Source organism: Fusarium oxysporum, chromosome 8, assembly GCF_000149955.1.
Source record: "Fusarium oxysporum f. sp. lycopersici 4287 chromosome 8, whole genome shotgun sequence".
NCBI classification, from domain to species: Eukaryota; Fungi; Ascomycota; class Sordariomycetes; order Hypocreales; family Nectriaceae; genus Fusarium; species Fusarium oxysporum.
Genome location: NC_030993.1, coordinates 1,476,160 through 1,498,732, shown reverse-complemented (window position 1 = coordinate 1,498,732; position 22,573 = coordinate 1,476,160). Strand labels below are relative to the sequence as shown.

The 22,573-nt window shown below is 48.3% G+C and overlaps 8 protein-coding genes across 34 annotated transcripts; 5 read left to right on the top strand and 3 right to left on the bottom strand.

Moving 5' to 3' along the window:
• Positions 1-112: 112 nt before the first annotated feature.
• Positions 113-1,273, top strand: FOXG_03137 (uncharacterized protein). Its single transcript, XM_018380708.1, has one exon. The coding sequence runs from the start codon at positions 170-172 to the stop codon at positions 746-748; it is 579 nt and encodes a 192-aa protein (XP_018237036.1). The 5' UTR covers positions 113-169; the 3' UTR covers positions 749-1,273.
• FOXG_18488 (uncharacterized protein) lies at positions 136-2,041 on the bottom strand. Of its 2 annotated transcripts, XM_018398578.1 has the most exons (3): positions 1,699-2,041; positions 1,436-1,557; positions 136-1,366 (listed from the first exon to the last, which is right to left on the bottom strand). In XM_018398578.1, the coding sequence occupies exons 1-3, from the start codon at positions 1,777-1,779 to the stop codon at positions 1,300-1,302; spliced, it is 270 nt and encodes an 89-aa protein (XP_018237034.1). In that variant the 5' UTR covers positions 1,780-2,041; the 3' UTR covers positions 136-1,299. The 2 variants fall into 2 exon arrangements, with proteins under 2 accessions (XP_018237034.1, XP_018237035.1); XM_018398579.1 differs by having other exon boundaries at positions 1,038-1,557; positions 1,699-2,031.
• Positions 2,042-2,185: 144 nt separating this feature from the next.
• Positions 2,186-4,011, top strand: FOXG_03136 (uncharacterized protein). Of its 2 annotated transcripts, XM_018380707.1 has the most exons (3): positions 2,186-2,333; positions 2,420-3,445; positions 3,500-4,011. In XM_018380707.1, the coding sequence occupies exons 2-3, from the start codon at positions 2,869-2,871 to the stop codon at positions 3,820-3,822; spliced, it is 900 nt and encodes a 299-aa protein (XP_018237033.1). In that variant the 5' UTR covers positions 2,186-2,333; positions 2,420-2,868; the 3' UTR covers positions 3,823-4,011. The 2 variants fall into 2 exon arrangements, with proteins under 2 accessions (XP_018237033.1, XP_018237032.1); XM_018380706.1 differs by having other exon boundaries at positions 2,186-3,445.
• FOXG_03135 (alcohol dehydrogenase) lies at positions 3,542-11,570 on the bottom strand. Of its 22 annotated transcripts, none has more exons than XM_018380689.1 (7): positions 9,401-10,750; positions 7,658-8,728; positions 7,266-7,386; positions 7,173-7,213; positions 6,685-7,117; positions 5,114-6,635; positions 3,542-5,048 (listed from the first exon to the last, which is right to left on the bottom strand). In XM_018380689.1, the coding sequence occupies exons 2-7, from the start codon at positions 7,692-7,694 to the stop codon at positions 5,034-5,036; spliced, it is 2,169 nt and encodes a 722-aa protein (XP_018237022.1). In that variant the 5' UTR covers positions 7,695-8,728; positions 9,401-10,750; the 3' UTR covers positions 3,542-5,033. The 22 variants fall into 22 exon arrangements, with proteins under 22 accessions (XP_018237022.1, XP_018237023.1, XP_018237028.1 ...); XM_018380690.1 differs by having other exon boundaries at positions 7,658-8,478; XM_018380692.1 differs by lacking the exon at positions 9,401-10,750 and adding an exon at positions 8,780-8,802 and having other exon boundaries at positions 3,860-5,048.
• On the top strand, positions 8,134-8,253 carry FOXG_18487 (uncharacterized protein; the record flags this gene model as incomplete). The annotated part of the gene is made up of 1 exon (XM_018398577.1): positions 8,134-8,253. The coding sequence occupies one exon, from the start codon at positions 8,134-8,136 to the stop codon at positions 8,251-8,253; it is 120 nt and encodes a 39-aa protein (XP_018237031.1).
• An 804-nt stretch (positions 11,571-12,374) lies between the features above and the next one.
• On the top strand, positions 12,375-13,929 carry FOXG_18486 (uncharacterized protein). Its single transcript, XM_018398576.1, has 3 exons — positions 12,375-12,475; positions 12,498-13,142; positions 13,192-13,929. Exon 2 carries the CDS (start codon positions 12,843-12,845, stop codon positions 13,044-13,046), a length of 204 nt encoding a protein of 67 aa, XP_018237008.1. The 5' UTR covers positions 12,375-12,475; positions 12,498-12,842; the 3' UTR covers positions 13,047-13,142; positions 13,192-13,929.
• A 1,254-nt stretch (positions 13,930-15,183) lies between these two features.
• Positions 15,184-18,849, bottom strand: FOXG_03134 (ubiquitin carboxyl-terminal hydrolase L3). Of its 3 annotated transcripts, XM_018380683.1 has the most exons (3): positions 17,532-18,849; positions 16,206-17,473; positions 15,184-16,136 (listed from the first exon to the last, which is right to left on the bottom strand). In XM_018380683.1, the coding sequence occupies exon 2, from the start codon at positions 17,038-17,040 to the stop codon at positions 16,285-16,287; it is 756 nt and encodes a 251-aa protein (XP_018237007.1). In that variant the 5' UTR covers positions 17,041-17,473; positions 17,532-18,849; the 3' UTR covers positions 15,184-16,136; positions 16,206-16,284. The 3 variants fall into 3 exon arrangements, with proteins under 3 accessions (XP_018237007.1, XP_018237006.1, XP_018237005.1); XM_018380682.1 differs by having other exon boundaries at positions 16,206-18,849; XM_018380681.1 differs by having other exon boundaries at positions 15,184-17,473.
• On the top strand, positions 17,966-22,395 carry FOXG_03133 (OPT family small oligopeptide transporter). Of its 2 annotated transcripts, XM_018380680.1 has the most exons (4): positions 17,967-18,138; positions 18,196-19,919; positions 19,967-20,864; positions 20,921-22,304. In XM_018380680.1, exons 2-4 carry the CDS (start codon positions 19,371-19,373, stop codon positions 21,871-21,873), a joined length of 2,400 nt encoding a protein of 799 aa, XP_018237004.1. In that variant the 5' UTR covers positions 17,967-18,138; positions 18,196-19,370; the 3' UTR covers positions 21,874-22,304. The 2 variants fall into 2 exon arrangements, with proteins under 2 accessions (XP_018237003.1, XP_018237004.1); XM_018380679.1 differs by having other exon boundaries at positions 17,966-19,919; positions 20,921-22,395.
• The last annotated feature ends 178 nt before the right edge of the window (positions 22,396-22,573 follow it).

Below are 22,573 nucleotides of genomic sequence, written 5' to 3'. Positions count from 1 at the left end.
TGCTGGCTAAAGAGGCCCGTGCGAAGCGCGACCACGTGACTCGGATCTAGACAGTGCTAGGCATCTCTACGCACTGGTATAGCATACAACTAGGTACCTTGAGGTAAGAATTAAGCACTTCACTTTTATAAGATAACCAGCAAAAATCCTCAATATTTCAGAAGTTCCAATGGCGAAAGGCAAGGAACCAAAAGGTGTCCAGAACCGCATCATCTATTCTAGAGCATCGTACCTTTATCAAGCTGCCTCATATCTTACTAAACAGTCCTCAACTGGGCAAGATGCTGCAGCAAAATCATCAACCCCAAGCCATGGGCACAGTGTTTCCCCTCAAACAAGAAACGAGGAAAGAGCACTGAGGAATATGTCTCGTCAGGCCATTTCAGACCTACGAGCTGTGACTCTCAAAGCACAAATACGGCGAAGTCCGGCTATGAAGCAAACTATTTGCAAGTTTTGCGACACTCTACTAGTCGAGGGCGACACCTGTACATCAACCGTGGAGAATGCGAGCAAAGGAGGGCGAAAGCCATGGGCTGATATTTTAAACATCAACTGCAAGACTTGCGGTAATGTCAAGAGATACCCAGTCTGTGCCCCGAGACAAAAGCGGAAGCACATGCGCAAGCTTCATCACAAAGAAGGCACAGAATATAGCAGCAATGAATCGAAAGTACAGGGGCCAACTGCCCAGACAACACCACACGAAACGCCCATCCCGACACCAGGTCAGACGCCGGGACCTTGAATAAAACAAGAGAAAGTCAAGGTCGTTCAAGCAACGAATAGACCGACGTCGTCCTCAAGGACCAAGCCCAACTTGAGTTGTATCCAGAGAACTCACATTTGAGCCAGAGACTGGAAAGGCTGCTTGAGTCTTGGTTTAGGACATGATTGAACACCGAAACTGCACTGTTTCCGCTTCGCTCAAACATGTGTGTTCTCCGTTATCTCAATCGTAGTTCAAGGTTTCTAGCTGGAGGTTGTCATCCCTTCAGAGCATACTTTTATGCTGACGATAGACAATAGACCAGGGCCTTTGAGAAGTCACCCGGCCTTATTCTTAAGGCCGGGAGCACTGGAGGACGTTATAACACATATCAGATACTATACTTTTACCAAGCTTTTTACATATCAGTCAGCTGGAAACATAATCCCTTGTTGAGAGGACGTCTTCTTGACAAAAGCGGTTTGAAAGCGATTTTCGATACGCCTAATAGAACATAACTCATGCTGCATTCTCGCCATCCCTTGTCAAAGTATCCCTTTCCTGCCTCTTCCAGATTGACTAGTCGATTATTACTTTCCTGGCTGTCCAGCTTCTTTGACACTTTCCTCTCCCAAGACCTTGCTTGCTGCCATGAACCTATCCATCAAGTCAGCGACTCTGTTCCCTACATACACCACCACCGTCCACCAAATTGAAAACACTTACAAACCTCCATGCCAACTACCAAGTCCACGCATAGCTTCTGCTTGGACACTTGTCATCCGTAGCAAGTTCTCGGTGTCGGACAGATTTGATGACAACTGTGCGAGTTGAGAGTTTAGTTGTGCCTAGGTTAAGCAAGAGACCATTAGCAAATGCCGTTTTCATTTAGAACAGGATCGCTATGCAACCCGAGTCCTCAAAGTCACACGATAAAGGCGTTGATTGATAACTACCATAGTGATGTAATAAGGGTTGAGGGAACTCACGAGTTGTCGTGTCTTGACAGCACTTCCACTAGTGGCCATGCTCTGTCGCACCTGTGAACCGCTCACGTTCCGCGTCGCCATTGCTTTGTTGGATATGATGTGGTAAAGTTTCCCCCGAACTTCTAATCCACTTGCGAACTCTCTTGTAAGTGAAGGATCGCCCGCCTCCTGGAACTCAGAAGAAGGAATACTCCGGGGTAAGAAAGAAAAGGACCAACGGCTTTTTTTGTTGTATGCTTGTGTATTCGAGGCAGTCTTCTGGAGATGCAATTATGCTGACCTTACCTGAACTACCCTAGGTACTTGTAGGTGTTCAAGGTTGGTAGGGTATGGAACATACCTGGGGAAAGGCAGTGATTTGGGGTTTGTTTACAATATGGATCCATACTAGTGGTAAAATGGCCCGTGCATTTAACAATTATTGATTGGTTCAGCAATATGTATGAAGCAGTCTGTTTCAACGTTCAAACAACAGCTTACCTACAGTATTCAAGGGCCAACACTGAATCATTAATGATTCAACTGCGCTTATCAATTTATCTCCAATCTTTTCTTCTTGCGCGGCGTTTTGTCGCAAACATGGGTCTGATGAATATCCTACGGACCTACCTTACATGTATTATGTCCCGGATCAGGTAAAGGGTGTCTTGGAGCCCTGTTGACCTTCACCAGAAGATCCTTGTTGACTTTGGGCTGACAACTGAATGCTAACAATGTTCAGGGATTTTAATACTAAGGAGCGAATACTGTCTGCCTAGCAGCCTAGAAGAGCATGGTGATCGACAAAGGCCCCCATGTACCTTTCAGCTGTATCCCTACTGGTTTAATATCCTACTTCTTTTGTTCCTTCGACGTCATAACTGCCAACAACGACTTGGTCAGTACAGCTTGTCTACGGCGCGAAGGAATTGACTGTAGATCAGAGGATCGTGGGTTGCCAACTGTACGTAAATGGCCAGATGATCTAGCCGTTGTGTAGTCTGGGCCTGTTAGGATCTTGAGTAGCCAAGGCTCAGTGTCGACTAGATAAATCCTTCTGGAGACAAGCGCAGATCGAAATACTAGGTATCTATATCTAGACAACAAGCCGCCCCCCACAAGCAGGTTGAGTTGATTTTAAGCTTAATTGAGACTCAATTTGTTGTGTCATCTTTGCCTCCGTCTTCGAATATGAAAGCAGCTCTCCGAATCATTGCTTTGACCTCCTCGGCCATCGCATTTGATGGTCGATACGGGACGGGCGGAAGCCCTGGTAACATGAGCGAGCAAGCATGGCAATCTGCTTTTGAGAACCCCAACGCAACTGGGACATATAAATTTGAGGCGTATAATGTATCGGAAAGATTCCCGCCAAACAAAACCGTTGATGGATGGACGGCTACCATTCGCGTAGCCAATATTACGGACGACCCTGGGGACGATACACCTTATCCTGGCATCGACATCAGTGTTCAAGCACCAGAGGGAATGAGAGTTCCAACGTTGAATAGCAGTCGTACGAACTCTTCAGACTGGCATGTGTGTATTGCTTTCTGGGGACCCAGTCGCCTGAAGGATGAAGCAACTGACGATGCACAACACGACGATGGAGACTGCAGCTCGTTCCTTGACGAAGATTGCCTAGAGGCCTTGAACGCAGAAGCAGCTGGATACTACTGGAACGGCGAGAAGTGCACAATGTTGCCACATATGCCAGTTAAATGTGAGAAGTATTATAAAGACTATGGCCCAACGTATGGCGGAGTTCGTAAGTATAGCTTCACAACCTGTTCGAGTAAAAGGACACTGACCCGTGATGTAGCTGGGGCGAATCTGAGTCAATTTGAAAGCGGAAAGACCTTGATCAGCCAACGCCCACAAACGGCTGGAAAATACAATGCAATGACCCAGGAGGAGGCATATGACTATGCTGTGCGTGGTGTTTGGACTGTAATGATCAACTGGGGTCGTCGTGACCCCGATACATATAGCCTGGACGATGTTTTACAGCCTTCGCTGTTGTGTTTGCGCACCAGGAATATCACTGGAGGTAGTGAGGATCCTAACGCTGGCACAAGAACAACTGGCTATGTACCTATGGCTGTTTTCTCAGCTTTGATGGCCACGCTGTTGTTGGCCTATTGAGTTGAGGTATACAGTGGTAAAGTGGCTCTCTGCCGGATGCTAAGAGAATTGGGCAATGGATATTGTTGACTATCAGGCTGCATCTTACTTGTCCTTCAGGTAGATAGATAGTTCGGTCTATGTTATCAATGGTTTCTCAAAGGTGATGCAGAAATCCTTGGCCATAATTTCATCACTTTTCTCTTCCATACTACTATTCCGTATCTATGTATATTTCCAATAGGAATTCTCCCAATGCCGTGGATGGCTTTCCTATTCACATTCCACAACGTCTCGCGATGAACAGATTTAACCAGAAAAAGAAACCATCCGTAGTCTAATTTGATTGTGTAACCCCGCCAAGAAAAACAATGCCTATCATGATCTCTCCTCATTTGCAAAGTCCATTTGACCTTTCATGACATGTCCACGCAAACTTCTGGAGGGCGCTTCAACAATCAAAAACAAAGACTTGCTTAGCTGGTGCAATGCCTTTGATCTTAACCCACCCACTTCCTCGTTTTCCCACCGGCACATTCATTATTCAGTCCCAACCTGTCTTCTGTGAGGCGGGCTTAGCGTTCTCCGAAAGTCTCTTCCTTGCGCGAGGCTGTCCCAATATGTCAAAGCAGAACCAAGACTCGGGCGTCTCATGAACAGAGTCTTGAATAACTGAGAGCCGATTATATGCTGAAAGGCACCAGTATATCATCCCCAATTCCAATGCATTATTACCAAGGATAGACTACTTCTGTTTGGTTGTTCAATGTATGTACGGATTGTGTCGATAGGAATAATTAAAAAGACGTCGTGTCTGAGAATAGTCCAAAGTGACTCTGACTTTTGTCGTGTCGTTTCGTGTTTTCGATGGAACTCGGGCGTATAATAAAAACAAAATGAAATAGGGCCGTCCTCGTCGAAGTGTGTCGTATAGTTGTTCAAGCCAGATGCATAGATGTAGTACACATGGCCTCAACCAGGCTTCGCGACGGGATAAATAAATGATCCCGTTTAAGCGATGAAGAAAGCATGTCCGGAACTCCGTAACTGCGAAAACAAGAATATCAAAGCCTTGTTGGACAGACATCATATATGGGACCGTGTGTTGGAACCTGACGTCCTAGGTACTCCGTTGAATATTATCGCCGTGGAGAGCGTCCTAACGCACACCGATTGGCGGTCGTGGAGGCAAGCTGCCTTGACTGCTGTTTGCAGATTGTTCGGAATCAAATTCACCACTGCCCGCGCTGGCGCTCGCACTACCCGTCAGACTGCGAACATTCCTAGGCTTAGTTTGGTGGAGGGCGCTCACCCCAATATGTTGTTCAACTTGCTGTGGTGCTACTGAGTTACCGTGACCAGGTGGGTGACGAGGGACAGGTTGGCGAACACCATCCGGGGGTGATGGTCGGCCATTCATGCCCGGGCCTGGACCGTAACCACCCGGAGGCGATCCCCGTCGGCTACCGCCGCGCATGGATGGAGTATAAGGGTTCCCGGGAGACTGACTGGCGCGCCGGGGATAGGCACCGTTCATCCCGGGAGGTCCACCGGGACCTGGGCCGTACTGCATCTCGTCAAGCCTTGACGCTGTTAGTGAGTTTGCTCGAGAGCCTGCGTTCATCGCTCCACGGTCAACGGATCCATAACGATCCGAGGAGCAGCTCATGAGGGGGTCTTCGAGGATGTTTTCAGATGTCATGGAGCTGTGACCAACTTGGGAAGATCGATTGCGGCCGAAGTTGGGCCTGAATCGGCCGCCTCGTGTAGGAGGCGGCATATCATCGGGATTACGGCGAAACTGGCCAGGGCTTGGTCCTGGAGCTTTTCGGTTTTTTCTCGATGTAACGCTCATCATATCGAAGTTGTCTGGATCGATCAGCGGAGGAGCAGGGTTGGCAGTAGGGTCAAAGTAATCGTCGTCATCATCATCGTCTTCGTCGAACACCTGCTTGCTGTTGCGCATAGGATGAGGGCCACGACGAGGTCCAGGGCCTCCGGGAGGGCCAGGAGGCGGTCCACGGCGCATTCGGATTTCTTGTTCGCGAATTGCCATTTCACGCTGCCGCAAAGCCAACTCTCGTTCTCTGAGATTAATGTCTGCTGGGTCACCACTGACGGATGGCTCAGAACCTTCAGGAATATCGTCATAAAGAACGAGATGAGAGAATTCCTCCAGGTTAGTCTCCTCTAATGAGCCTCTCCTTGAAGGTTGACGAGATCCAGGACCATTCATCGGAGGAGGTCGACCATAACCATTGGGTGGTCCACCGTTCATCGGAGGTGGTCCACGGCGCATACCGCCTTGGCTGAAGTTGGAAGAGTTCCGAGGTCTGGGCTGGCGAGGGGGCATACCATTTCCGTTGGGCATACCGTTCATCATGGGTCGATGGCTGTTTTGCGAAGGCATTCGAGGCACAGGTGCCGCGGAGGGGGAGGCGGGTGGTATGATATTCGCGTTCGGATCGCCAGGTTTGGGTCGGCTGCGGTTGACCAGATTAAGGTTATGAAGAATCGAGTAAAGTGTCTCGATACGAGGAAGGGAAATATTCGAGTCTCTAGCCAGTTTGACGGGCGATCCTAGGTACGTCTCAACCTCCATAGGCCTTCGAGCAACGTAATCCTGCCACATTATGCTCTCCCCGGAAGCTTTGGACATCTCATCGATCGTCTTCTGCTTGAAATCGGGATCAAATTTGCATCCATTAGCATCAGCTAGACGAAGCAACTCGTCAATGACCTCCGATACCATGTCCCTAACGCCAACCTTTTCCAAAAGCGAGGCATGGTTGGGAGTTTCGAAGATAACGCTAATCGGATGGAACGCAATAGGACTGCAACGTCAATTAGTTGGGTTTCAAGGCGTTTAGATGAAAGACAAACCCTATTACTCTCTCGTATTGCTGCTGGCGGATATTTGGCGAGACTTTGCATTCCACTTGACCAGAACTAAGTGTCATGGCTAAGGCCTGTGCCATGTCCTCCTGGATGGTTTGTGGGATATTGTTCGGGTTGTTAGCAGGACCAATCCAGATATCTGCTGGGCCCTTATGTTCAAATTCACTCTGACCGAGTTGCGTGAGCTCAGCACCTGAAACAAGTGATAGGACCACATTGGTAGGAAATCGCTCCTCCAAAGCAGCTTCGACTCCGAGAGTATGTGTTGTGTTGACGATGATGCATGTATGCTGGGGGGTCACGACCGAGTCAATGACTGAGGCGAGATCGTAGACATCGGGTAACGCCTTGACGCAGAGTACGACATAATCGAAGGGGCCTTCTCGAGCGCTCGCGGCATCCTCAGGGTTTCGAACAACTTCAAATGTTATCTCAGCATGCTGGACGAAAGCAAGGGGATTGTTGAACTGTACCATGTCGAGGCTTGAATCTTTCGTTGCCAAATATCGGGGATCTTGATTGTCAATCAGCATATTGTTGGAGTCATAGCGCATTGGTTCACATACTTGAACGAGATACCGTATTGTGCCACATGCTCGTAACCAGACTTCCAAACGAGCGTCACATCACACGCGTTGGTGGCCTGGAGCCTCCATGATAGGAACGCCGAGACGGGATTGCCTCCCACTGAACAAACTGACATTAGCTCGCTGTTGGCCATGATGAGCGACGAGAGTGGGACGCTGCACGAGCAACCGTCCTGACGGTTGACGTGAGGATTTCAAGACAAACGAGTGAAAGGTAGACAAGAGACAGAAAAGATTTAGAGAGATTGTGTCAACTGATGAAGGATTGGGAGGGATCAGTTGATCTGAAATGACGCGACCGTCCACCTCTGGTTTCTGCGTGAACTAAACCTAGGTATGAAGGGAGAATTGTAAGAGAAGAGACGACAAACCTGATAGAATCTTGAGCCGGGGCGATACAGGCGCCATAATGTCTGGCGGGTCCTAATGTGGAATAGTGGCCTGGTCCAGTCTGAGGGTGTAGCGGAGCGGTTTCTAACGACGGACCCGTAGTCTTGGGGCGTATATTGGGTACCACAACACAACAAGATCGGGACTGATGGAAGTACCTGTCTAAGCAAGGATAAGCTCAAACTGATGATGATTGCCGTTTATTGTGAGTAGCGATGCGGGCGACGAGGATCAAAGGCGATAGCGCAGCTCAATTGTGCATGTAGCGGCTCGGGAGAAGGAAGCTATCGAATGGGAACGAGGCCAGCGAGGCGTCGGTGGGCGAGAAGACGGCAGTGATAGTGACAGCCAGCCGTAGAATCAACGAGCGACAGGGCCTAAATCGTGGCGTAGGCGGCAGGATGGCGTACCAGGGGGGATGTACAGCGGCGTCTCGTGCGTCAACTTTCGATAGGCAATGAAGCAGCAAGAAATCTACAAGCGGCCAGTAGTGAGTGCGATGAGTGGGACGAGAGCTGAGATGGCCTCGGTGGACGGTGCACCAAACTGGGTGTGGGAGATTGTCTGGGGATTGTAGTCGGACGGACTGCAGGAGCGAGAGTGGGCTGAGCTGAGAAGCTGCAACAAGAATTGGGCCCTTGTTCAAGCTTAGAAATCTCACAGCGGGCGCGGAAGAAGCTGCGCGGACTTGGCTCTAGGAGGATTTATCGGTACGAGTACGGCGGGCCCCCGATTGTCCCCTTTTGCGATCGACTAGGCTTACCACTGTAGGCCGGTGCTGAACTGTGCTGCGTTGCCTTAACTTAATTAATCAGCTTCGGGTTGATGAAAGAGAGGGTCGCTTGGTCTTTGGTGTGTTGTGTGTTTCGCCTGTAAATGATGATATGGCTCGTGAATGATTGGGCCTCGATTTGAATTGAGGTGGCAGGGGGGGGTAAGGCGCCGCCGAGAGAGAAAACTCAAGTAGTGCAGTGCCTACCTGAAGTGTACTTGGCAGAGACAACCACTGTAATCTCTCTGGGGACCGGGGTGTTCAAGATGTTCTGGAGAGGCTAGACAATTTTAACAAGAGGAAAGTGAGAGGAGGCGTGTGGGAGAAAGACAAGATGCGAGTGGACAACAGACCAGCAAAGATAGGCCAAGTCAAGAACCAAGGGGGCCGAGCTTTGCAAGGGGCCAGCGAAACAGCAAGCAACAAGCAAAGCAACAAGTGCGTATGTAGCAAGCAGGTATGTGAAAGAGAGGCTTAGATACAAGGAAAATAAGACAAGGGGGGACCCCGGCCGGAGGCGGCGGCATGTACGATATGCGGGAGTGGCTCAGTCCGACTGTAGGTAGTTTGAAGGAAGAGAACGATATCATGAGCTGCCAGTGGTTGGGAGGCTCAAATTACATGGCAGACATGTGCGTGTGTGATGAGATGCAATGCAATGCAATGCGAGGATATGGTTCTGAGAAACGGAATGCCGCCCCAAAAAATGCAAACCCCCGTATTTGATTCTGCTGTGCCCAGAAAAAAAATGCCAATGGCAAACAGGTTGGGGAATAGGCAGAGACAGCTAGAAAGAGGGGCGTGTTATGAAGGGATGGATGGAAGAAGGCTTTGAAGTCGTGATGAAGCAGAGACTGTCCACTTGCTCCATGAAACTCAATTGGAGAACCAGGGCAGTAACGCAGAAGGCTTCAGGTCAAGCATTTCACAACAATAACAAAAATCAACTTACTGTTTCTCTTTTGTCCCTCACAATAGAATTATTATTCCCAACTCAAGGATAGGCCGGCCAGTGGTGTGGCAGCAGTGACGAATGGTGACGAGGACGGGGGACTCGGAAGACCTTCGTTTCGAGATACGTTGCTGGAGCTAACGAGGATCGGTGCGGAGCGGCCGGAAGTTGAGGACCCAATGCCACGAGGAAAATACGCGCAAGCTTAAGGTTGAATTAAAATCCTCCTCCGTAGTCCGTACTCGTAGAGAGCGAGTCCAGTTGATGATTGATTGCAGAAGTGACTGCCGGATTACCGTTGAAAGTACTCCGTAGACAGGTATCAAGCGATCCGCCGCTAAAGATCCAAAGAACTCAATTCCAAAGTGTCTTGGTGTGATTTTTTTTTTCTCGTCCGTTCAGAAGAAAACACTTCGGTCAAATATCGAAATTACCCAACTGTTTAGGATCCAATGCCCCAGAGTTTGAGAACTAATGCTCGATGTTGCTTGTTGTAAATATCGGTCTCATTCGTCGCTGATTCTCCGTTCGGTCGTTGTGTTTCGCATTTATTCTCTCTTGGATCGAGTAGCTCGCTTTGTCGTCGCGTGTCGTCTGGTCTCCGCTCTCGCTTTCTTTTCAGCTTGGGTGTTCAAATGTTCCCCAGACGCCACACAACCCGAAAGATTAAAAAGGAAAAAGACCGAATCTCACGTCGGCTGCGGTTGGTCGTTGATGCAGCAAACCAGAATCTACAATGTTCAAAAAGAGAGAGGGTGAAGAGGAGAAATTTCTGTTCAGTCAAGGGAGAAGTAAACGAGGGGAATCAATCACGCACAGTCAAATGAATACGAAGCAAACCCCAGAAGCGAGAAGTCAGTCACCAGCAATTGCTTGGTTAGTACGAATAGATGGGACCCTAACTCGATGGCCCTCAATCTGTCCAAACCCAAATCTTCCCGACTTTGCCCTTGTCCCTCACCTTCCATCACCGTCCGTTGTCCAAATTCCTTATCATGATCCCTACCAGCATCATCCATCCTAACATCCGCGTGGTGCGGCACGGGGTTGCGCTGACATTGGAGCAGACCATCTGACGCCGCTACGACGGGTAAATTGATGTTGGTGACCGGTAATTATGTTTGATGATGAACCGAATATCCAGATACCCAGGCCTGGGGCCTCGATAGATCTCCTGACTCCAATCTCGTGCAAGCTTTCTATGAGAGTTGGCTGTATTCTACGCAGACCACACATGGCATGATCCATAATGCCAGTCTACTATATAGTCGGACAGCCAACACTGGCTGCAGTACGACACAAGGCTCACATCAAAACTCCTTGAGTTGGATGGTAATCAAACAATTGCTTGACATGGGTGGCTGCATCAAGAACCCATCATGCCTAGCAAACCCTAGTGTATCTGGCGGTTTAAACATCGTATTGACTAGTGCACCAAAGTTAGTATCAAGACAAGCACATGCAAAGATAAACCCCTCTCATTCAGAGTGCAGGGCGACCCTGCCGAGCTGCCAACAAACAACAGGATGTGACCTATGTAGCCTATGTAAAGTTCAAACACCGTGGAGCATTACACAACACGATGTACGCATCCCACATGCTGCGCCTCAGAGGAGCCAAGTATAATCAAGTGGGTAAGTTCAATGGAACAGTTCCCCATCGTTAATAAACCCTTCCACCAACCGGGAATTTAAAGTCCTCCGTTTCCATGTGCTGTCCTCCTATCTCACACAATAAGAAGCTAACAATTGGCTTTGCTATACGCCGATCCAAAGAGCAAAGTTATTGACTGGTTGTTGGAGGTATATCAGATATTTTGACAAAATCTAGAGTCTTGGACTTGGATGTGGGTTTCGAAACATTGAATGTCTGTGCTGTGGGCATGCTTTCCTGGCTGCAATGAGTTTAAAACAAACCAACCTCATGCCAGTCTATGATGAATTGTATGTGCTTCGTTTCAACGGCCATTGCTTGATTAGGTTAGTAGGTTACTGGACAGCTGTAATAACTTTCGGTCAGGTAAATCCCATCCTATCGTCAAAATACGATATGCATCGCATATCCTCCTCCATACCTGAATTGAAGTCCTGCAAAGGATTCTAGGGAACTGTCTTTCTAGGTAGTTCGACCAACAGCTATACAAACCAGATAACGCAGAATTCAAGAAACCGTCTTACCATATCGGCGTCGCCTCAAACTCTATGCCGGAAGAGAGATGGAGTTGTTCCATCTCCAAGCAAAAATAACTCCAGTTACAAATCCCATCCCACGGAGCAGTGACCTTGATACGCGTCTTCTCCGTCGCCATGGCTCAATTGCCAGGGCCATCAGGGGTTAAACTTGTCTTCCCGCAGCGCCAAGCTGGATAGCAGCCCGCTACTTGGCAGAAAATGGTTAGTCCTAGTCCTCATCTGTCTTGGCGACGAAAGTTGCTGATGGAGCTTGTAAGGCTTTCTTTGGTCAGGGAATCGCTCAACAATCTCTGAGGCTCACAACGATGTGCGGACTTTCAGAGTTACCTATGGCGTCGAAAGAAACAGTACCTGAAAGGTACCTGCTGCCAACTCCCTACCTAGATCGATCGCGAATCCTGGAAACACATCCCCCCTGTCTTATTGCGCCGTACCTTGCAGAAATTAACCCACATTCCGTCACCATCCACTGAGGAGTACGTGTCGCCGAGTGTGGTTCAAGTATTAACACGTACTGACACAGAGTGAACAAGCTTTTCTTGATGATCTCCCATCCCATTTCTTTCTGGCGCTAAGAGGAAGTTTTCCTACTGCCTAGATCAGAAATTTCTTTGTTTAGGAACAAGAGGTTCCGATACAAGCGAAATCCATATAAACTAACACTCCGGATGGCCCGGCGTTTCTTTACTGCGACTACATAATCGATGACGTAACGCCGAAAAGTGCCAGACTTTTCGAGCCCTTTTGGCACGACGGTGAAATGGACATGGGACGAGTTTGTGGTTTTCGGCCTACTAAGGAGGCCAGGGTCAGGGGTATAGACCGAGTAGTGGACGTTTTCCCAACGTGCGCGCCACGAAGCCACTCCTATTTTGGTGACGAGGCTCAGCGCTGAGCCGAATGAGGCTACTCTTCAAATACGCTTCCATGCCCCGGGATAGACCGTTCGAGCTAGTCGCCTTAGTGATTTTGCTTGATCCGCTGTAAGTCGACCAGTCATGTTATTCTCCTCTAACCTCATCGTCGATCTGCCGGGCTTACCTGGCAAGTTGTTGTTGCCGGCTACCGGCGTCAGCTATTGGATGTACTGAGACGTGCAGCGAACAAAAAACCCTTGATGAGCTGACGATATGCAGACTACAGAGCGCCATTGAACAATATTGAATACACACCGATACTTGGCATTGTGCTAAAGATTTGGGCAAGCTTGTTGCATCCGTGCCTAATCTCGCCCGCCTCGAGAGGAATGAATGAAAGTCTGTCAGGCTCTCCCTTTATTCATGGTGATGGATCCATCTACCTATCCTTTCGGGCTCGCTTCCACATACAACTGGCTTGGCGAGATCAAAGTCAAGGTGATCCCTGTTAGAAAAGCGCCCTCTCGTCTCCAGTTGGATCGTCTGCCGCAGCTCCTCATTTCACAAATCTTCCTGAAGGCTGATGGAAGCTACTAGGTTCAAGGCAACAGCGTCACGGTACGATGCATGTATTATTTCCGTCAATCCAGGGGTTCTCACCATGCACGGTTCTGGGGGTCATCACTGCTCCAGGTGGACTATTGACGATCCCTTCAATAAAATATATCTAATTGGGTGCCAGCAACTCCATAAACGACCCAGTATCACGGAGGAAAGCTAGATCCCTCATCGCGATCTCGAAAAGTTCAGTCACCATTGTTTAGGGTGATCTACAACGGATATACGCCCGTTGTGTGTGCAAATCCATACTCGCTTCCATTAGGTGGGTAGTCATCGCTTAAAACTGGGTGCTGAAAAGGCACCTCTCTTGGATACTATTGGATACTCTGCCGCTAATTGACTGTCACTCCTTATATCCATCCTCGACAATAGCTTCATGCTCACTTGCAGAAATCGTGCTCGCTTCAGTTCGACGGGCGTTTTACTCCGATCTAGTGTGTCCTCGGCATCTAGGTTATCCGAACAAGCGCGCAAGGCTGAACGGTGTTGAGTACTTCTTGGTCTATCTCGTCAAGTTAATCATATCATCCTGGTTAACGTTGTGCCGTGGATGGAGAGACCCAGTAGCTAAGGAACATGGGGCGTGTGCTAAATTTGACATCGCAGGGGGCCATCAACCGGCTGGTCGACATGGGATTTCCAACATCTCGCATATTCTCGTGTGTTGTCCGTGATCCCGCCGTCAAGACATCGTCATGTTGAAATATAGCTATCTGCTCCGCTGCTAATTATGTATATGTTTGTCATGTTTGTGTGTACGTACCTTTCGCTGAGCTGGATCTGGCTGTGGTATGCCCTGATGTCTAATTAAAGCACCCAAGCGGGACAAGCTGTTTGATGAGGTGTGTAAAGATCGACGACTGTTGGGACCACTGGAATCACGACTACTATTCCAAAGTGACCAGCATACATGTAAATCCTCGACAAGTCACAAAGCTAGTACTGTGCTGCCGCATGCTCACCGTCAAACGACGTTGTGCATGGTAAATGATGTGATATTTGGTTATGCTCCCGAGTATGTGCAGATGGCCCAACTTGCAGCCTACCTTAGGTATCGCTGCCAAGTGAATGCTGTGTCAAATCCGACATCCAAACACATAAGTGGCCTTTGCATAAGGAACAATTAACCCCCGTATAACTAAGGTCTGGTGTACCTAAGCTTATGTGCCAAACCTACAGAATTAGTTGCCTGCAGGGTAAGCGCAGTTCATAAGATCATATAACCATTCACCTTATAAGTCCTTCGCATGTATACATATACACTACATAGCACCTACTTGGTACACTGCACTGCAACCGCGGGAAGACGTGTATCTTCGAGCGTTACGTGTGGAAGTTCCAGTTCCCGGCTGAACTGTCGGGTTGTCCACTGTAGTTCTGGTCGCTCAGTCTAGTACAAGACCTTTTGCAAGCCCTCACAAGAGACCATGGTTATTCTTTATACCCCCAAGCTTATCGTAACCAGTCGAATGAATGATGCTAGCAGCTAAAGGCTGAGACATTGTCTCCGATTCGAACAAAGAGCCGCACTCGTCGTTGTACGAGACTACCCGGGCTAGAGGCTGCATTGTACTACGAATAGTCTATGGGGTTGCAAATCGAGTCGTTAACAAGTTAACTCTGATCCACCACAACAAATAAAAGAAAACCATGAGAGCCTATAGTCCGCGTTGGCAAGTCATTTGTCGTGCTTGGATTGCTACACTTATCGGTGAATCAACCAATGAGACATGGATATCATGCTGTATCTGAGTAACGGAACAAGCACCGGCAAGATAAGAGCAATTAGAGAACGTACTAGAATATTACTGTAGGACAGAAAGGACAGAACTCGGAAGGTTGAAGGCCCTCATGCGTGTGATTCACAATGTGTCAACCGGCTACTTGCATGCCCGATAATATATGTAACAGGTGTGCTGCCGCGTTCCGAAAACTCGTCGCAGAATGCGCCATCCTCCTACCAAATTTACCACTGGGAGTGAAATAAGCAGCCAAAACAAGAGAAAATGATTGCTGTTAGGACCACGATATTTAAGATATGGTTGTTCACAAGCTGGTCGGGACACTCATGCATGGATTCGACGATGAAGTCAACAGACGAACGTCAGATAATGCAATGTTAAAATTCCGAATCCCTATCGAAAGAAGAGGGTGAGCCCAGACAGCTAGGGGTTCACTCAATCATGACCGAAGATTATGCCCGATGCAGTTCTGCTCGTTGAGTCAAGGCGTCGTCTCTAAGAGTCGAGAACTCTGAGATAAGTATTTCTCAAGTCGAGGAGCAAAAGATGCACAATGTTGGTGCAGAGTGCATTCTTAACTCAGAATTGAGTCCGGGTCCGAAGTCTCCACGGCCATACGCATGAGAAACCCTTCTTTATGTTGACTATGTTGAAGGTTGAATAATGTCCTCGCTAGTCATGTGACAATAATTGCTAGAGTGAAGGATTGGAACAACACACCCTTGAGTATCTCACAAGAACAAGCCAACACCCTTGAACTTTATCTAAAGCATGAGAAGGGTTACGATCTGATATCAATGACATACAGTTTAGCTAGGTGAGAATAGTCACTTGGCCATCCAGTCTGGGCAATATGAAGCGGAGGTAATCTCCCCTCAACCAAAGCAGGCACTCGACACCATAAAATGTAATTCTTTTGCCTCAACCTTCAACATTGAACCACTACCACAACCCCGAGGAGTTTCGAGTCAAGTGTCGGACGCAGACCTTTTAGGGACAGTGAAAAACGGGCTGCTGAATACACACAATCTAATGTATGTATCGCCTGAAACGTCTCCTGTCGTTAGTCCACTTCACGAGTCACTGTCTGACGTGAATGATCCATATGATGGGTACGCCGGCGTCTCATTGAAACACAAACACAGGTAAGAAACTGCCACAACAGGCAGATAAATCTATGCATAGGACTGGTGTAACAAATTCAAGTTGTGAAAGCACCAACTCGCTCTATTGCGCAACGGCCGTCGTGAAATATTAGGCGCTAAAGACCAGATACACAATCCCGAAAGACTTCCAATATGTACCTAGGCAGGTTTGGGGTTATCTGAGTGTCACAGAGAAAATTCAATCAGATCAGTTGATGCTCCAGGACAGGCACGTAGGAAATACCCACCGTACAAGAGAAAGCCCGGTGTAAACGATGCATTAATATCATGCTTTCTTGTGACCAGTCGGTTTCCATGGATCTTTATTCAGGCGCCATCTGGAACAGTTGCAAGTGCGATGATACTGAACTCAAGATTCCCCTCAGCAGCTTTGGTAAATCTTTTGACAGTAACTTCCAATGCCTTATTGCTGAGAAGATCCTCACCATCGTCCAATGTGCCGCAATCAACCGGGCCTCCCCAACCTCCTTCAAGATCGTATAAATGACCATCTTGGCCTTTAACGAAGCTGATGAAATGATATCCGCTAGGCTCTTCGCTCGCAGGGGCTATAGTGTCACCTGTCACTGCAGCAGCCATGTGAGCCTTCTCCAACTCTATCGAGTTGTAGAGATGATTGGCGCGTTGGAGAGGCTTGAGATCTTGTGTTTCCTTAAGAATCTTATCGAGGATCGAGTTTGTGTTGATGAAGCTCTTGGCTGTGCCGTTGCTCACGCTGTGAAGGAGAGCAATGAGACCGCAAGCGTGACCTATAGTTTGTTTGTACCACACAACTGGCTCGTCTGGACCAGAGCCATCGTAACTCAGCTCCTTTGAACCTGGGTCGTTCTCACGAACGCGCGCCCACATAGGTGTAGGAGTGATGAAGACCAGAGCATGAACTGGACGAGGGATCATGGCAAGCAGCTCAGGCTCGTCAATGCTGTAGACATCGTAAAAACCGAGCTTCTCGGAAACGCCCAGGTTATGAATGAGTTTGGTGAAAACTTCTGGATTATTTTCGAGCGGAATGAATGTCTTTGTACCGTCCTTTCTGAAGGAAACTCCTGGTGTTGTTGACATGATGCCGGACGTTTTGGTAGTGGCGGGTTTAGATGCACCTTGCAAGATGTCTACCTCACGATTGCTTCCGTGAGGTTACCTTACTTATTGAAAAGGTAGGTAGAGTTGGCTGGAGTGGAAGGAAACGATAGCCTCCACTGCTGTGAAGTGAAGGTACCTAGGTAGGCAGCAGCGGTGCGTCATCTGTTGGAGTTGGCTTCCACACAAGCTGCCGCTGTAGGAAACAAACACATATACACAAGCTCGAGTGTGTGTGATTTGTAGGAGTTAATGCCAATGGCAAAGCGAATAAAGCGAATTGATACCTAGGTACATATCGCTACGGTAATGGTTGACACAACGTGGAAAGTCTCGCTACGTAGGTATTTGTCTGCGAAGTCGTGATGGATAAGCAATAGAGAACAAGATTATCCATCTTGTATTTCCATCAAGTCTTTGGCGATGATTAGTGGTGACTGGCTTCCAAGGGAAGACGTCGTAGTTGACACTACCTTCGAATATGGAACCTGAAATGACTTGAAAGCCTGTTTGTTTGCACTTATGAATCGCTGGAAATAATTTGTCGTGATCCAATGCTCCCTTCCACTACAACGGCTACCTATCTTTATCCACTGTCGGCAAGATGTACGGTATGACAAAACGACAAAATTGGCTTGTGTACCTTATGTATACAAAGAGCAACCAATCAGAGCACATATATGTTTCTCGGCAATTGCGTCCTTTAGGCACATTTGGTGATAGCTTTGTGGTTGTTGACGGAAGAAGAAAACCTCTTTATTCTGTCAAAGTTCACTTACACATGAACTTCAGGTGTGGTTAAATTCAGTGGGTCTTTACGGAGTACAGTTCGCCATATTTATAGCCAGGCTCAATTTAATATATCATTCGACGAACAAAAGGCCTCAAAATTCTCCATCGTTTTGCCCGAAACCACTTCATAGTTTTTCTTGACTATGACGAACCCTGAGTTGGAATTTTCGGCAGAGATTTCAAGAGCTTTCAGTGGTCTGATCAAAGGTTCCATCATTTCTGGTTGCAATGGATGTGAGCCGAGCATAAGTTAACAAAAGTTCGCCACGTGATGGAGGCTGATCAGAGGTAAATGGAACCATCTTTGCCTTCACAAAGGACCTTTTGCAAGAAACTGATTTCCAGGTCAATTCGGTGGGACAATCAAATCAAAGATTGGACTTTTTGACATGCGGTATCTGCTGAGCAAGTTGAAAGGACGAAACGAGCAGAGGTCCTGGAATGATCCATGCCTGGTAGATTCCACCAACCTTCAACCCTCGAGTTTCCAGAAGGATTCTGGCTCTAGGACCTTGAACCCGGCATCATGGTTCAGGAGGGAATTGAAGTCTGGTTGGACCCTGAATCGATCAAGGATAGGGAAGCAATTACCCATCGTTTGACGTTCTCAGCATGATTGACAGCCGGTCGAGCCGTTTATGTTGACAAAAGTGCCAGGCTGGGCGCTGAGACACACACACACCAGTCGCTGTATTCTCACGTACATCACGGTTATCTTGTGGGCCGAGGCTAACCCCGGAGAGGCTGGAGATAAGCAGCGCTCCGAAGGCTTGAACGCCATCAGGGCCTTTGTTCATTGGGTGAATAAGATAACAGAATGGCGTGCCAATGCCTGATGTGACATCCAGGAGAAACAGGGCGTCCTAGGCGTGCTGGGCTGCCGTTGCGATAGGAAAACCTAGCCGAAGTCGAGAGGAGCCGAACTACTATGATCGCTGAAATGGTTTAAAACACTTGGCGACTCTGCACATTGCCGCCTCGAAAGAATCGAACAAGAATACCAACGAACCAAAAGATGCTGCTTTTTCAACAAAAGGTCCGAATTTTCAGACTGAGGAACCACAGGGGGCCATCGAAGTCTGCAGTCGACAAGGTCTAGCCTGAGCCCATGCCTGATTGAGAAGGTGGTCTAGATCCAACTGTGCCGTCGCCCGCGATAGCATTGCACGAACAATCGCACTATGGCCAAAGTCGTCTAGCACAGGGTTTTAATGGCTGTTCCTAGAGTACAGCATCCAGTGTCAATGTGCGATTCGCGGGGAGCGACACTTCTCCTCAGTCTTGGGCCCTCCTTGTTCTTGGGGCCGAGATCCCCCCCGTACTGGTCCCAGGCTGTATAACCACATCTGCAAAGCAGCCGCCGCTGTCGGCTTTCTCCTTCGCTTCAACATCGTCTCTCAATACCACAAGACCAAAGGCCGTTGTTGTTGTCGCTATCATAGCGGGCTTCAAACCACGCGTCGACGTCGGTTCGCTGTCGCTGAAACAATCCATTGCTCGAGCAGAGGGTATCAATTATCATGGCGCCGTCTCTCTTTCGCAAACGCCACGAGGCCGAGGATATTATCCCAATCCCCGGCCCTCTCGAGACCGTCTCCGCTTCCGGTCGTGATTACCTCGAGAATCTACAGCAGTTCGAGAAGTCTCACAAGTTCGATCCCAATCTGCCCATCGATGACCTCACAGATGTCGACGCCGCTATCGCGACTGGAAATGCCGAGAAGGGGATTGAGATTGAGCACGCGCTCATGGAGGACAACAGTCCCTATCCCGAAGTCCGATCTGTCGTCCGAAACTACGATGTTGATGTCCCTGCCAACACCATCCGTGCCTGGACTATCGGGTTGATTCTTTGCACCATCGGTTCTGGTGTGAATATGCTCTTCTCGTTGCGAAACCCCAGTGTTACAGTCACTACCTACGTGGTCCAGCTTGTCGCCTATCCGTTAGGTCTTGGCTGGGACTTGATCATGCCTGATCGAGAATGGACCTTGTTCGGTCTCAAATTCAATCTCAAGCCCGGTAAATTCAACTACAAGGAGCATGTGGTAATTGTCGCCATGTCCAATGTATGCACAGTTTTCCTCTTCCTCATAAGCATCACTAACTCGAATAGGCGGCCTACGGTGGCGGTGTTCTCTACGCAACTGATGTACTCCTCGCGCAGCAAATCTTCTACGGCCAAAAGTTTGGCTGGGCGTTCCAGATCCTATTTGGCATCACGACTCTTTGCACTGGATATGGATTGGCTGGACTTGCCCGTCGCTTTCTGGTGTGGCCGGCTGCTATGATCTGGCCCACTGACTTGGTCAATTGTGCCTTGTTCTATACGCTTCACGATCACTCCGGCTCGGACCCTACCAAGACCAATGGCTGGAAGATGGGACGGTATAGATGGTTCTTAATCGTCGGAGCTGGAGGTTTTGTTTGGTACTGGTTCCCAGGTTGGATCTTCAAAGGTCTTTCTTACTTCACCTGGGTTTGCTGGCTTGCACCCCACAACGTCACAGTCAACAAGATTTTTGGTGGCATGACCGGCTATGGCTTGATGCCTACATCCTTCGATTGGACCGTGTACAGCGGTTACCTACAGTCCCCTCTGATCCCACCTTTCCACGCCATAGCGAACGTTCTCCTGGGTATCATTGTTTTCTTCATCTGTATTTCAATGGGCATCCACTTTACAGGTACCTGGTATGCGGATTACTTCCCAGTTCAGTCATCCGAGTCCTACGACAACACAGGCGCCATCTACAATGTTACGAGAATCCTCGACAACAACTTCCAGTTCAACGAAACAGCTTACAAGGAGTACTCGCCACTCTTCCTACCGACGCAGTTTGCTCTTTCTTACGGTCTGTCCTTTGCAGCTGTTACAGCTGTTGTTGTTCACGTTGTGCTCTACCATGGACATGAGATCTGGAGACAATTCAAGCTGGCCCGCAATCAGGAGGATGACGTTCACATGCGATTGATGAAGAAGTACCGAGATGCTGAGGATTGGTGGTATGCGAGTAAGTTTGGTGTCATTGTAACAAACCCAATACCTTTTCATACTGACACTCATCAGCTCTTTTCATCGTTATGGTTGCTATTTCCATTGGCGTGATTGCTGGTTGGCCAACTGGCTTTCCCGTCTGGGCGTACTTCATCTGCCTCCTCATTCCCGTGCTGTGGTTGATCCCTATCGGTGTTGTTCAGGCTATCACCAATATCCAGCTCGGTCTTAATGTTCTGACTGAGTTCATCATTGGCTACATGGTTCCTGGTCGCCCTATGGCCATGATGATGTTCAAGAATTACGGCTACATCTGCATGGGCCAGGCACTTTACTTTGCACAGGATCTCAAGCTTGGTCACTACATGAAGGTCCCTCCCAGAGTCATGTTTTCATCACAGCTGGTTGCCTCAATCTGGTCGGCTATTGTACAGATTTGCGTGATGAACTGGGCACTGGGACACATTCCTGACGTTTGTGCGATTGACCAGCCCAACAACTATACCTGCCCAGGTGGTCGCGTCTTCTACACAGCCTCTGTTATCTGGGGAGCCATCGGCCCCGCGCGTATATTCAGCCATGGCTCAATCTACTCATCGCTCCAGTGGTTCTGGCTGGTCGGTGCTGTCACACCAATCATCACATGGCTGCTGGCCCGCAAGTGGCCTCGTTCAATCTGGCGATACGTCAGCACCCCCCTTATCTACGGTGGTGCTGGTATGTTGCCCCCAGCCTCTGTATATATTTACCTCTGCTGGGGCATGGTCGGTGCATTCTTCAATCGCTTCGTCAAGAGAAGATACACGGGCTGGTGGCTCCAGTACAACTACGTCACTTCGGCGGCACTGGATTGTGGCCTCATCATGTCAACGATGGTGATTTTCTTCACCTTGTACCTGACGAGTGCTTCTCCCCCCAATTGGTGGGGTAACTATGGCGCTTTGGAGACGATGGACTGGAAGACCACGGCGGTCTCGAAGACAGTTCCAAAGGGCTCGTTTATTGGACCTTCAACTTGGAACTAAGTAACCAATCTTATAAACAGTCGTTCATGTGAATGGTTTTGGGAAGAAAGATTTGAATAACTGAAGGAATTTCGAGGCGTTATGGTCTAGGCTGTTTGTTACTTGGCAATGTTTCTTACTACACGTGCGAGATACCTCAATGATGATTAATGTTCACGGACTTTTCGGGAGAAGCTGGTTGGATACAAGTGGAAATTTACGAGCATTTGAATTACAGCTGTACCTTCAATTAAGATTGATGTTCATATTGTCGTTCAGAGCCGATGGGCTTTATTTACGAAGTAACTGTTATACAAGACTCAATCAGTGTAAGTGAAGAGGTGGAAGTCAAGACTCCGTCGATGGAAGTCAAGACTTAATCAGTGGAAGCCAGGATTCTATTTATACTGCACTGGCAGCTACATAGGATATGCATTATAGGCAAGGGGAAGAGAGAGTAAAAATAAAATATGAGATGATTGACTTACTGTTTCTTATATTAAAAAGCCAAGAGGAAAAAAGAAAAGAAGAAAGTCAAAGTAAGACAGCTTAAGAGGACGTTCCTGCCTATTGTATTATACCTTCCCTCTTATATGGCATATAGTACCTTAGATAGTATCACCTCCACTTTACGCCCTCCTCTGGCAACACTTACATAAGACCTGGAGATGGCATCTACAAGGCATCTACCTAGTAAGGTACTACCTATGCTTATCTTAGG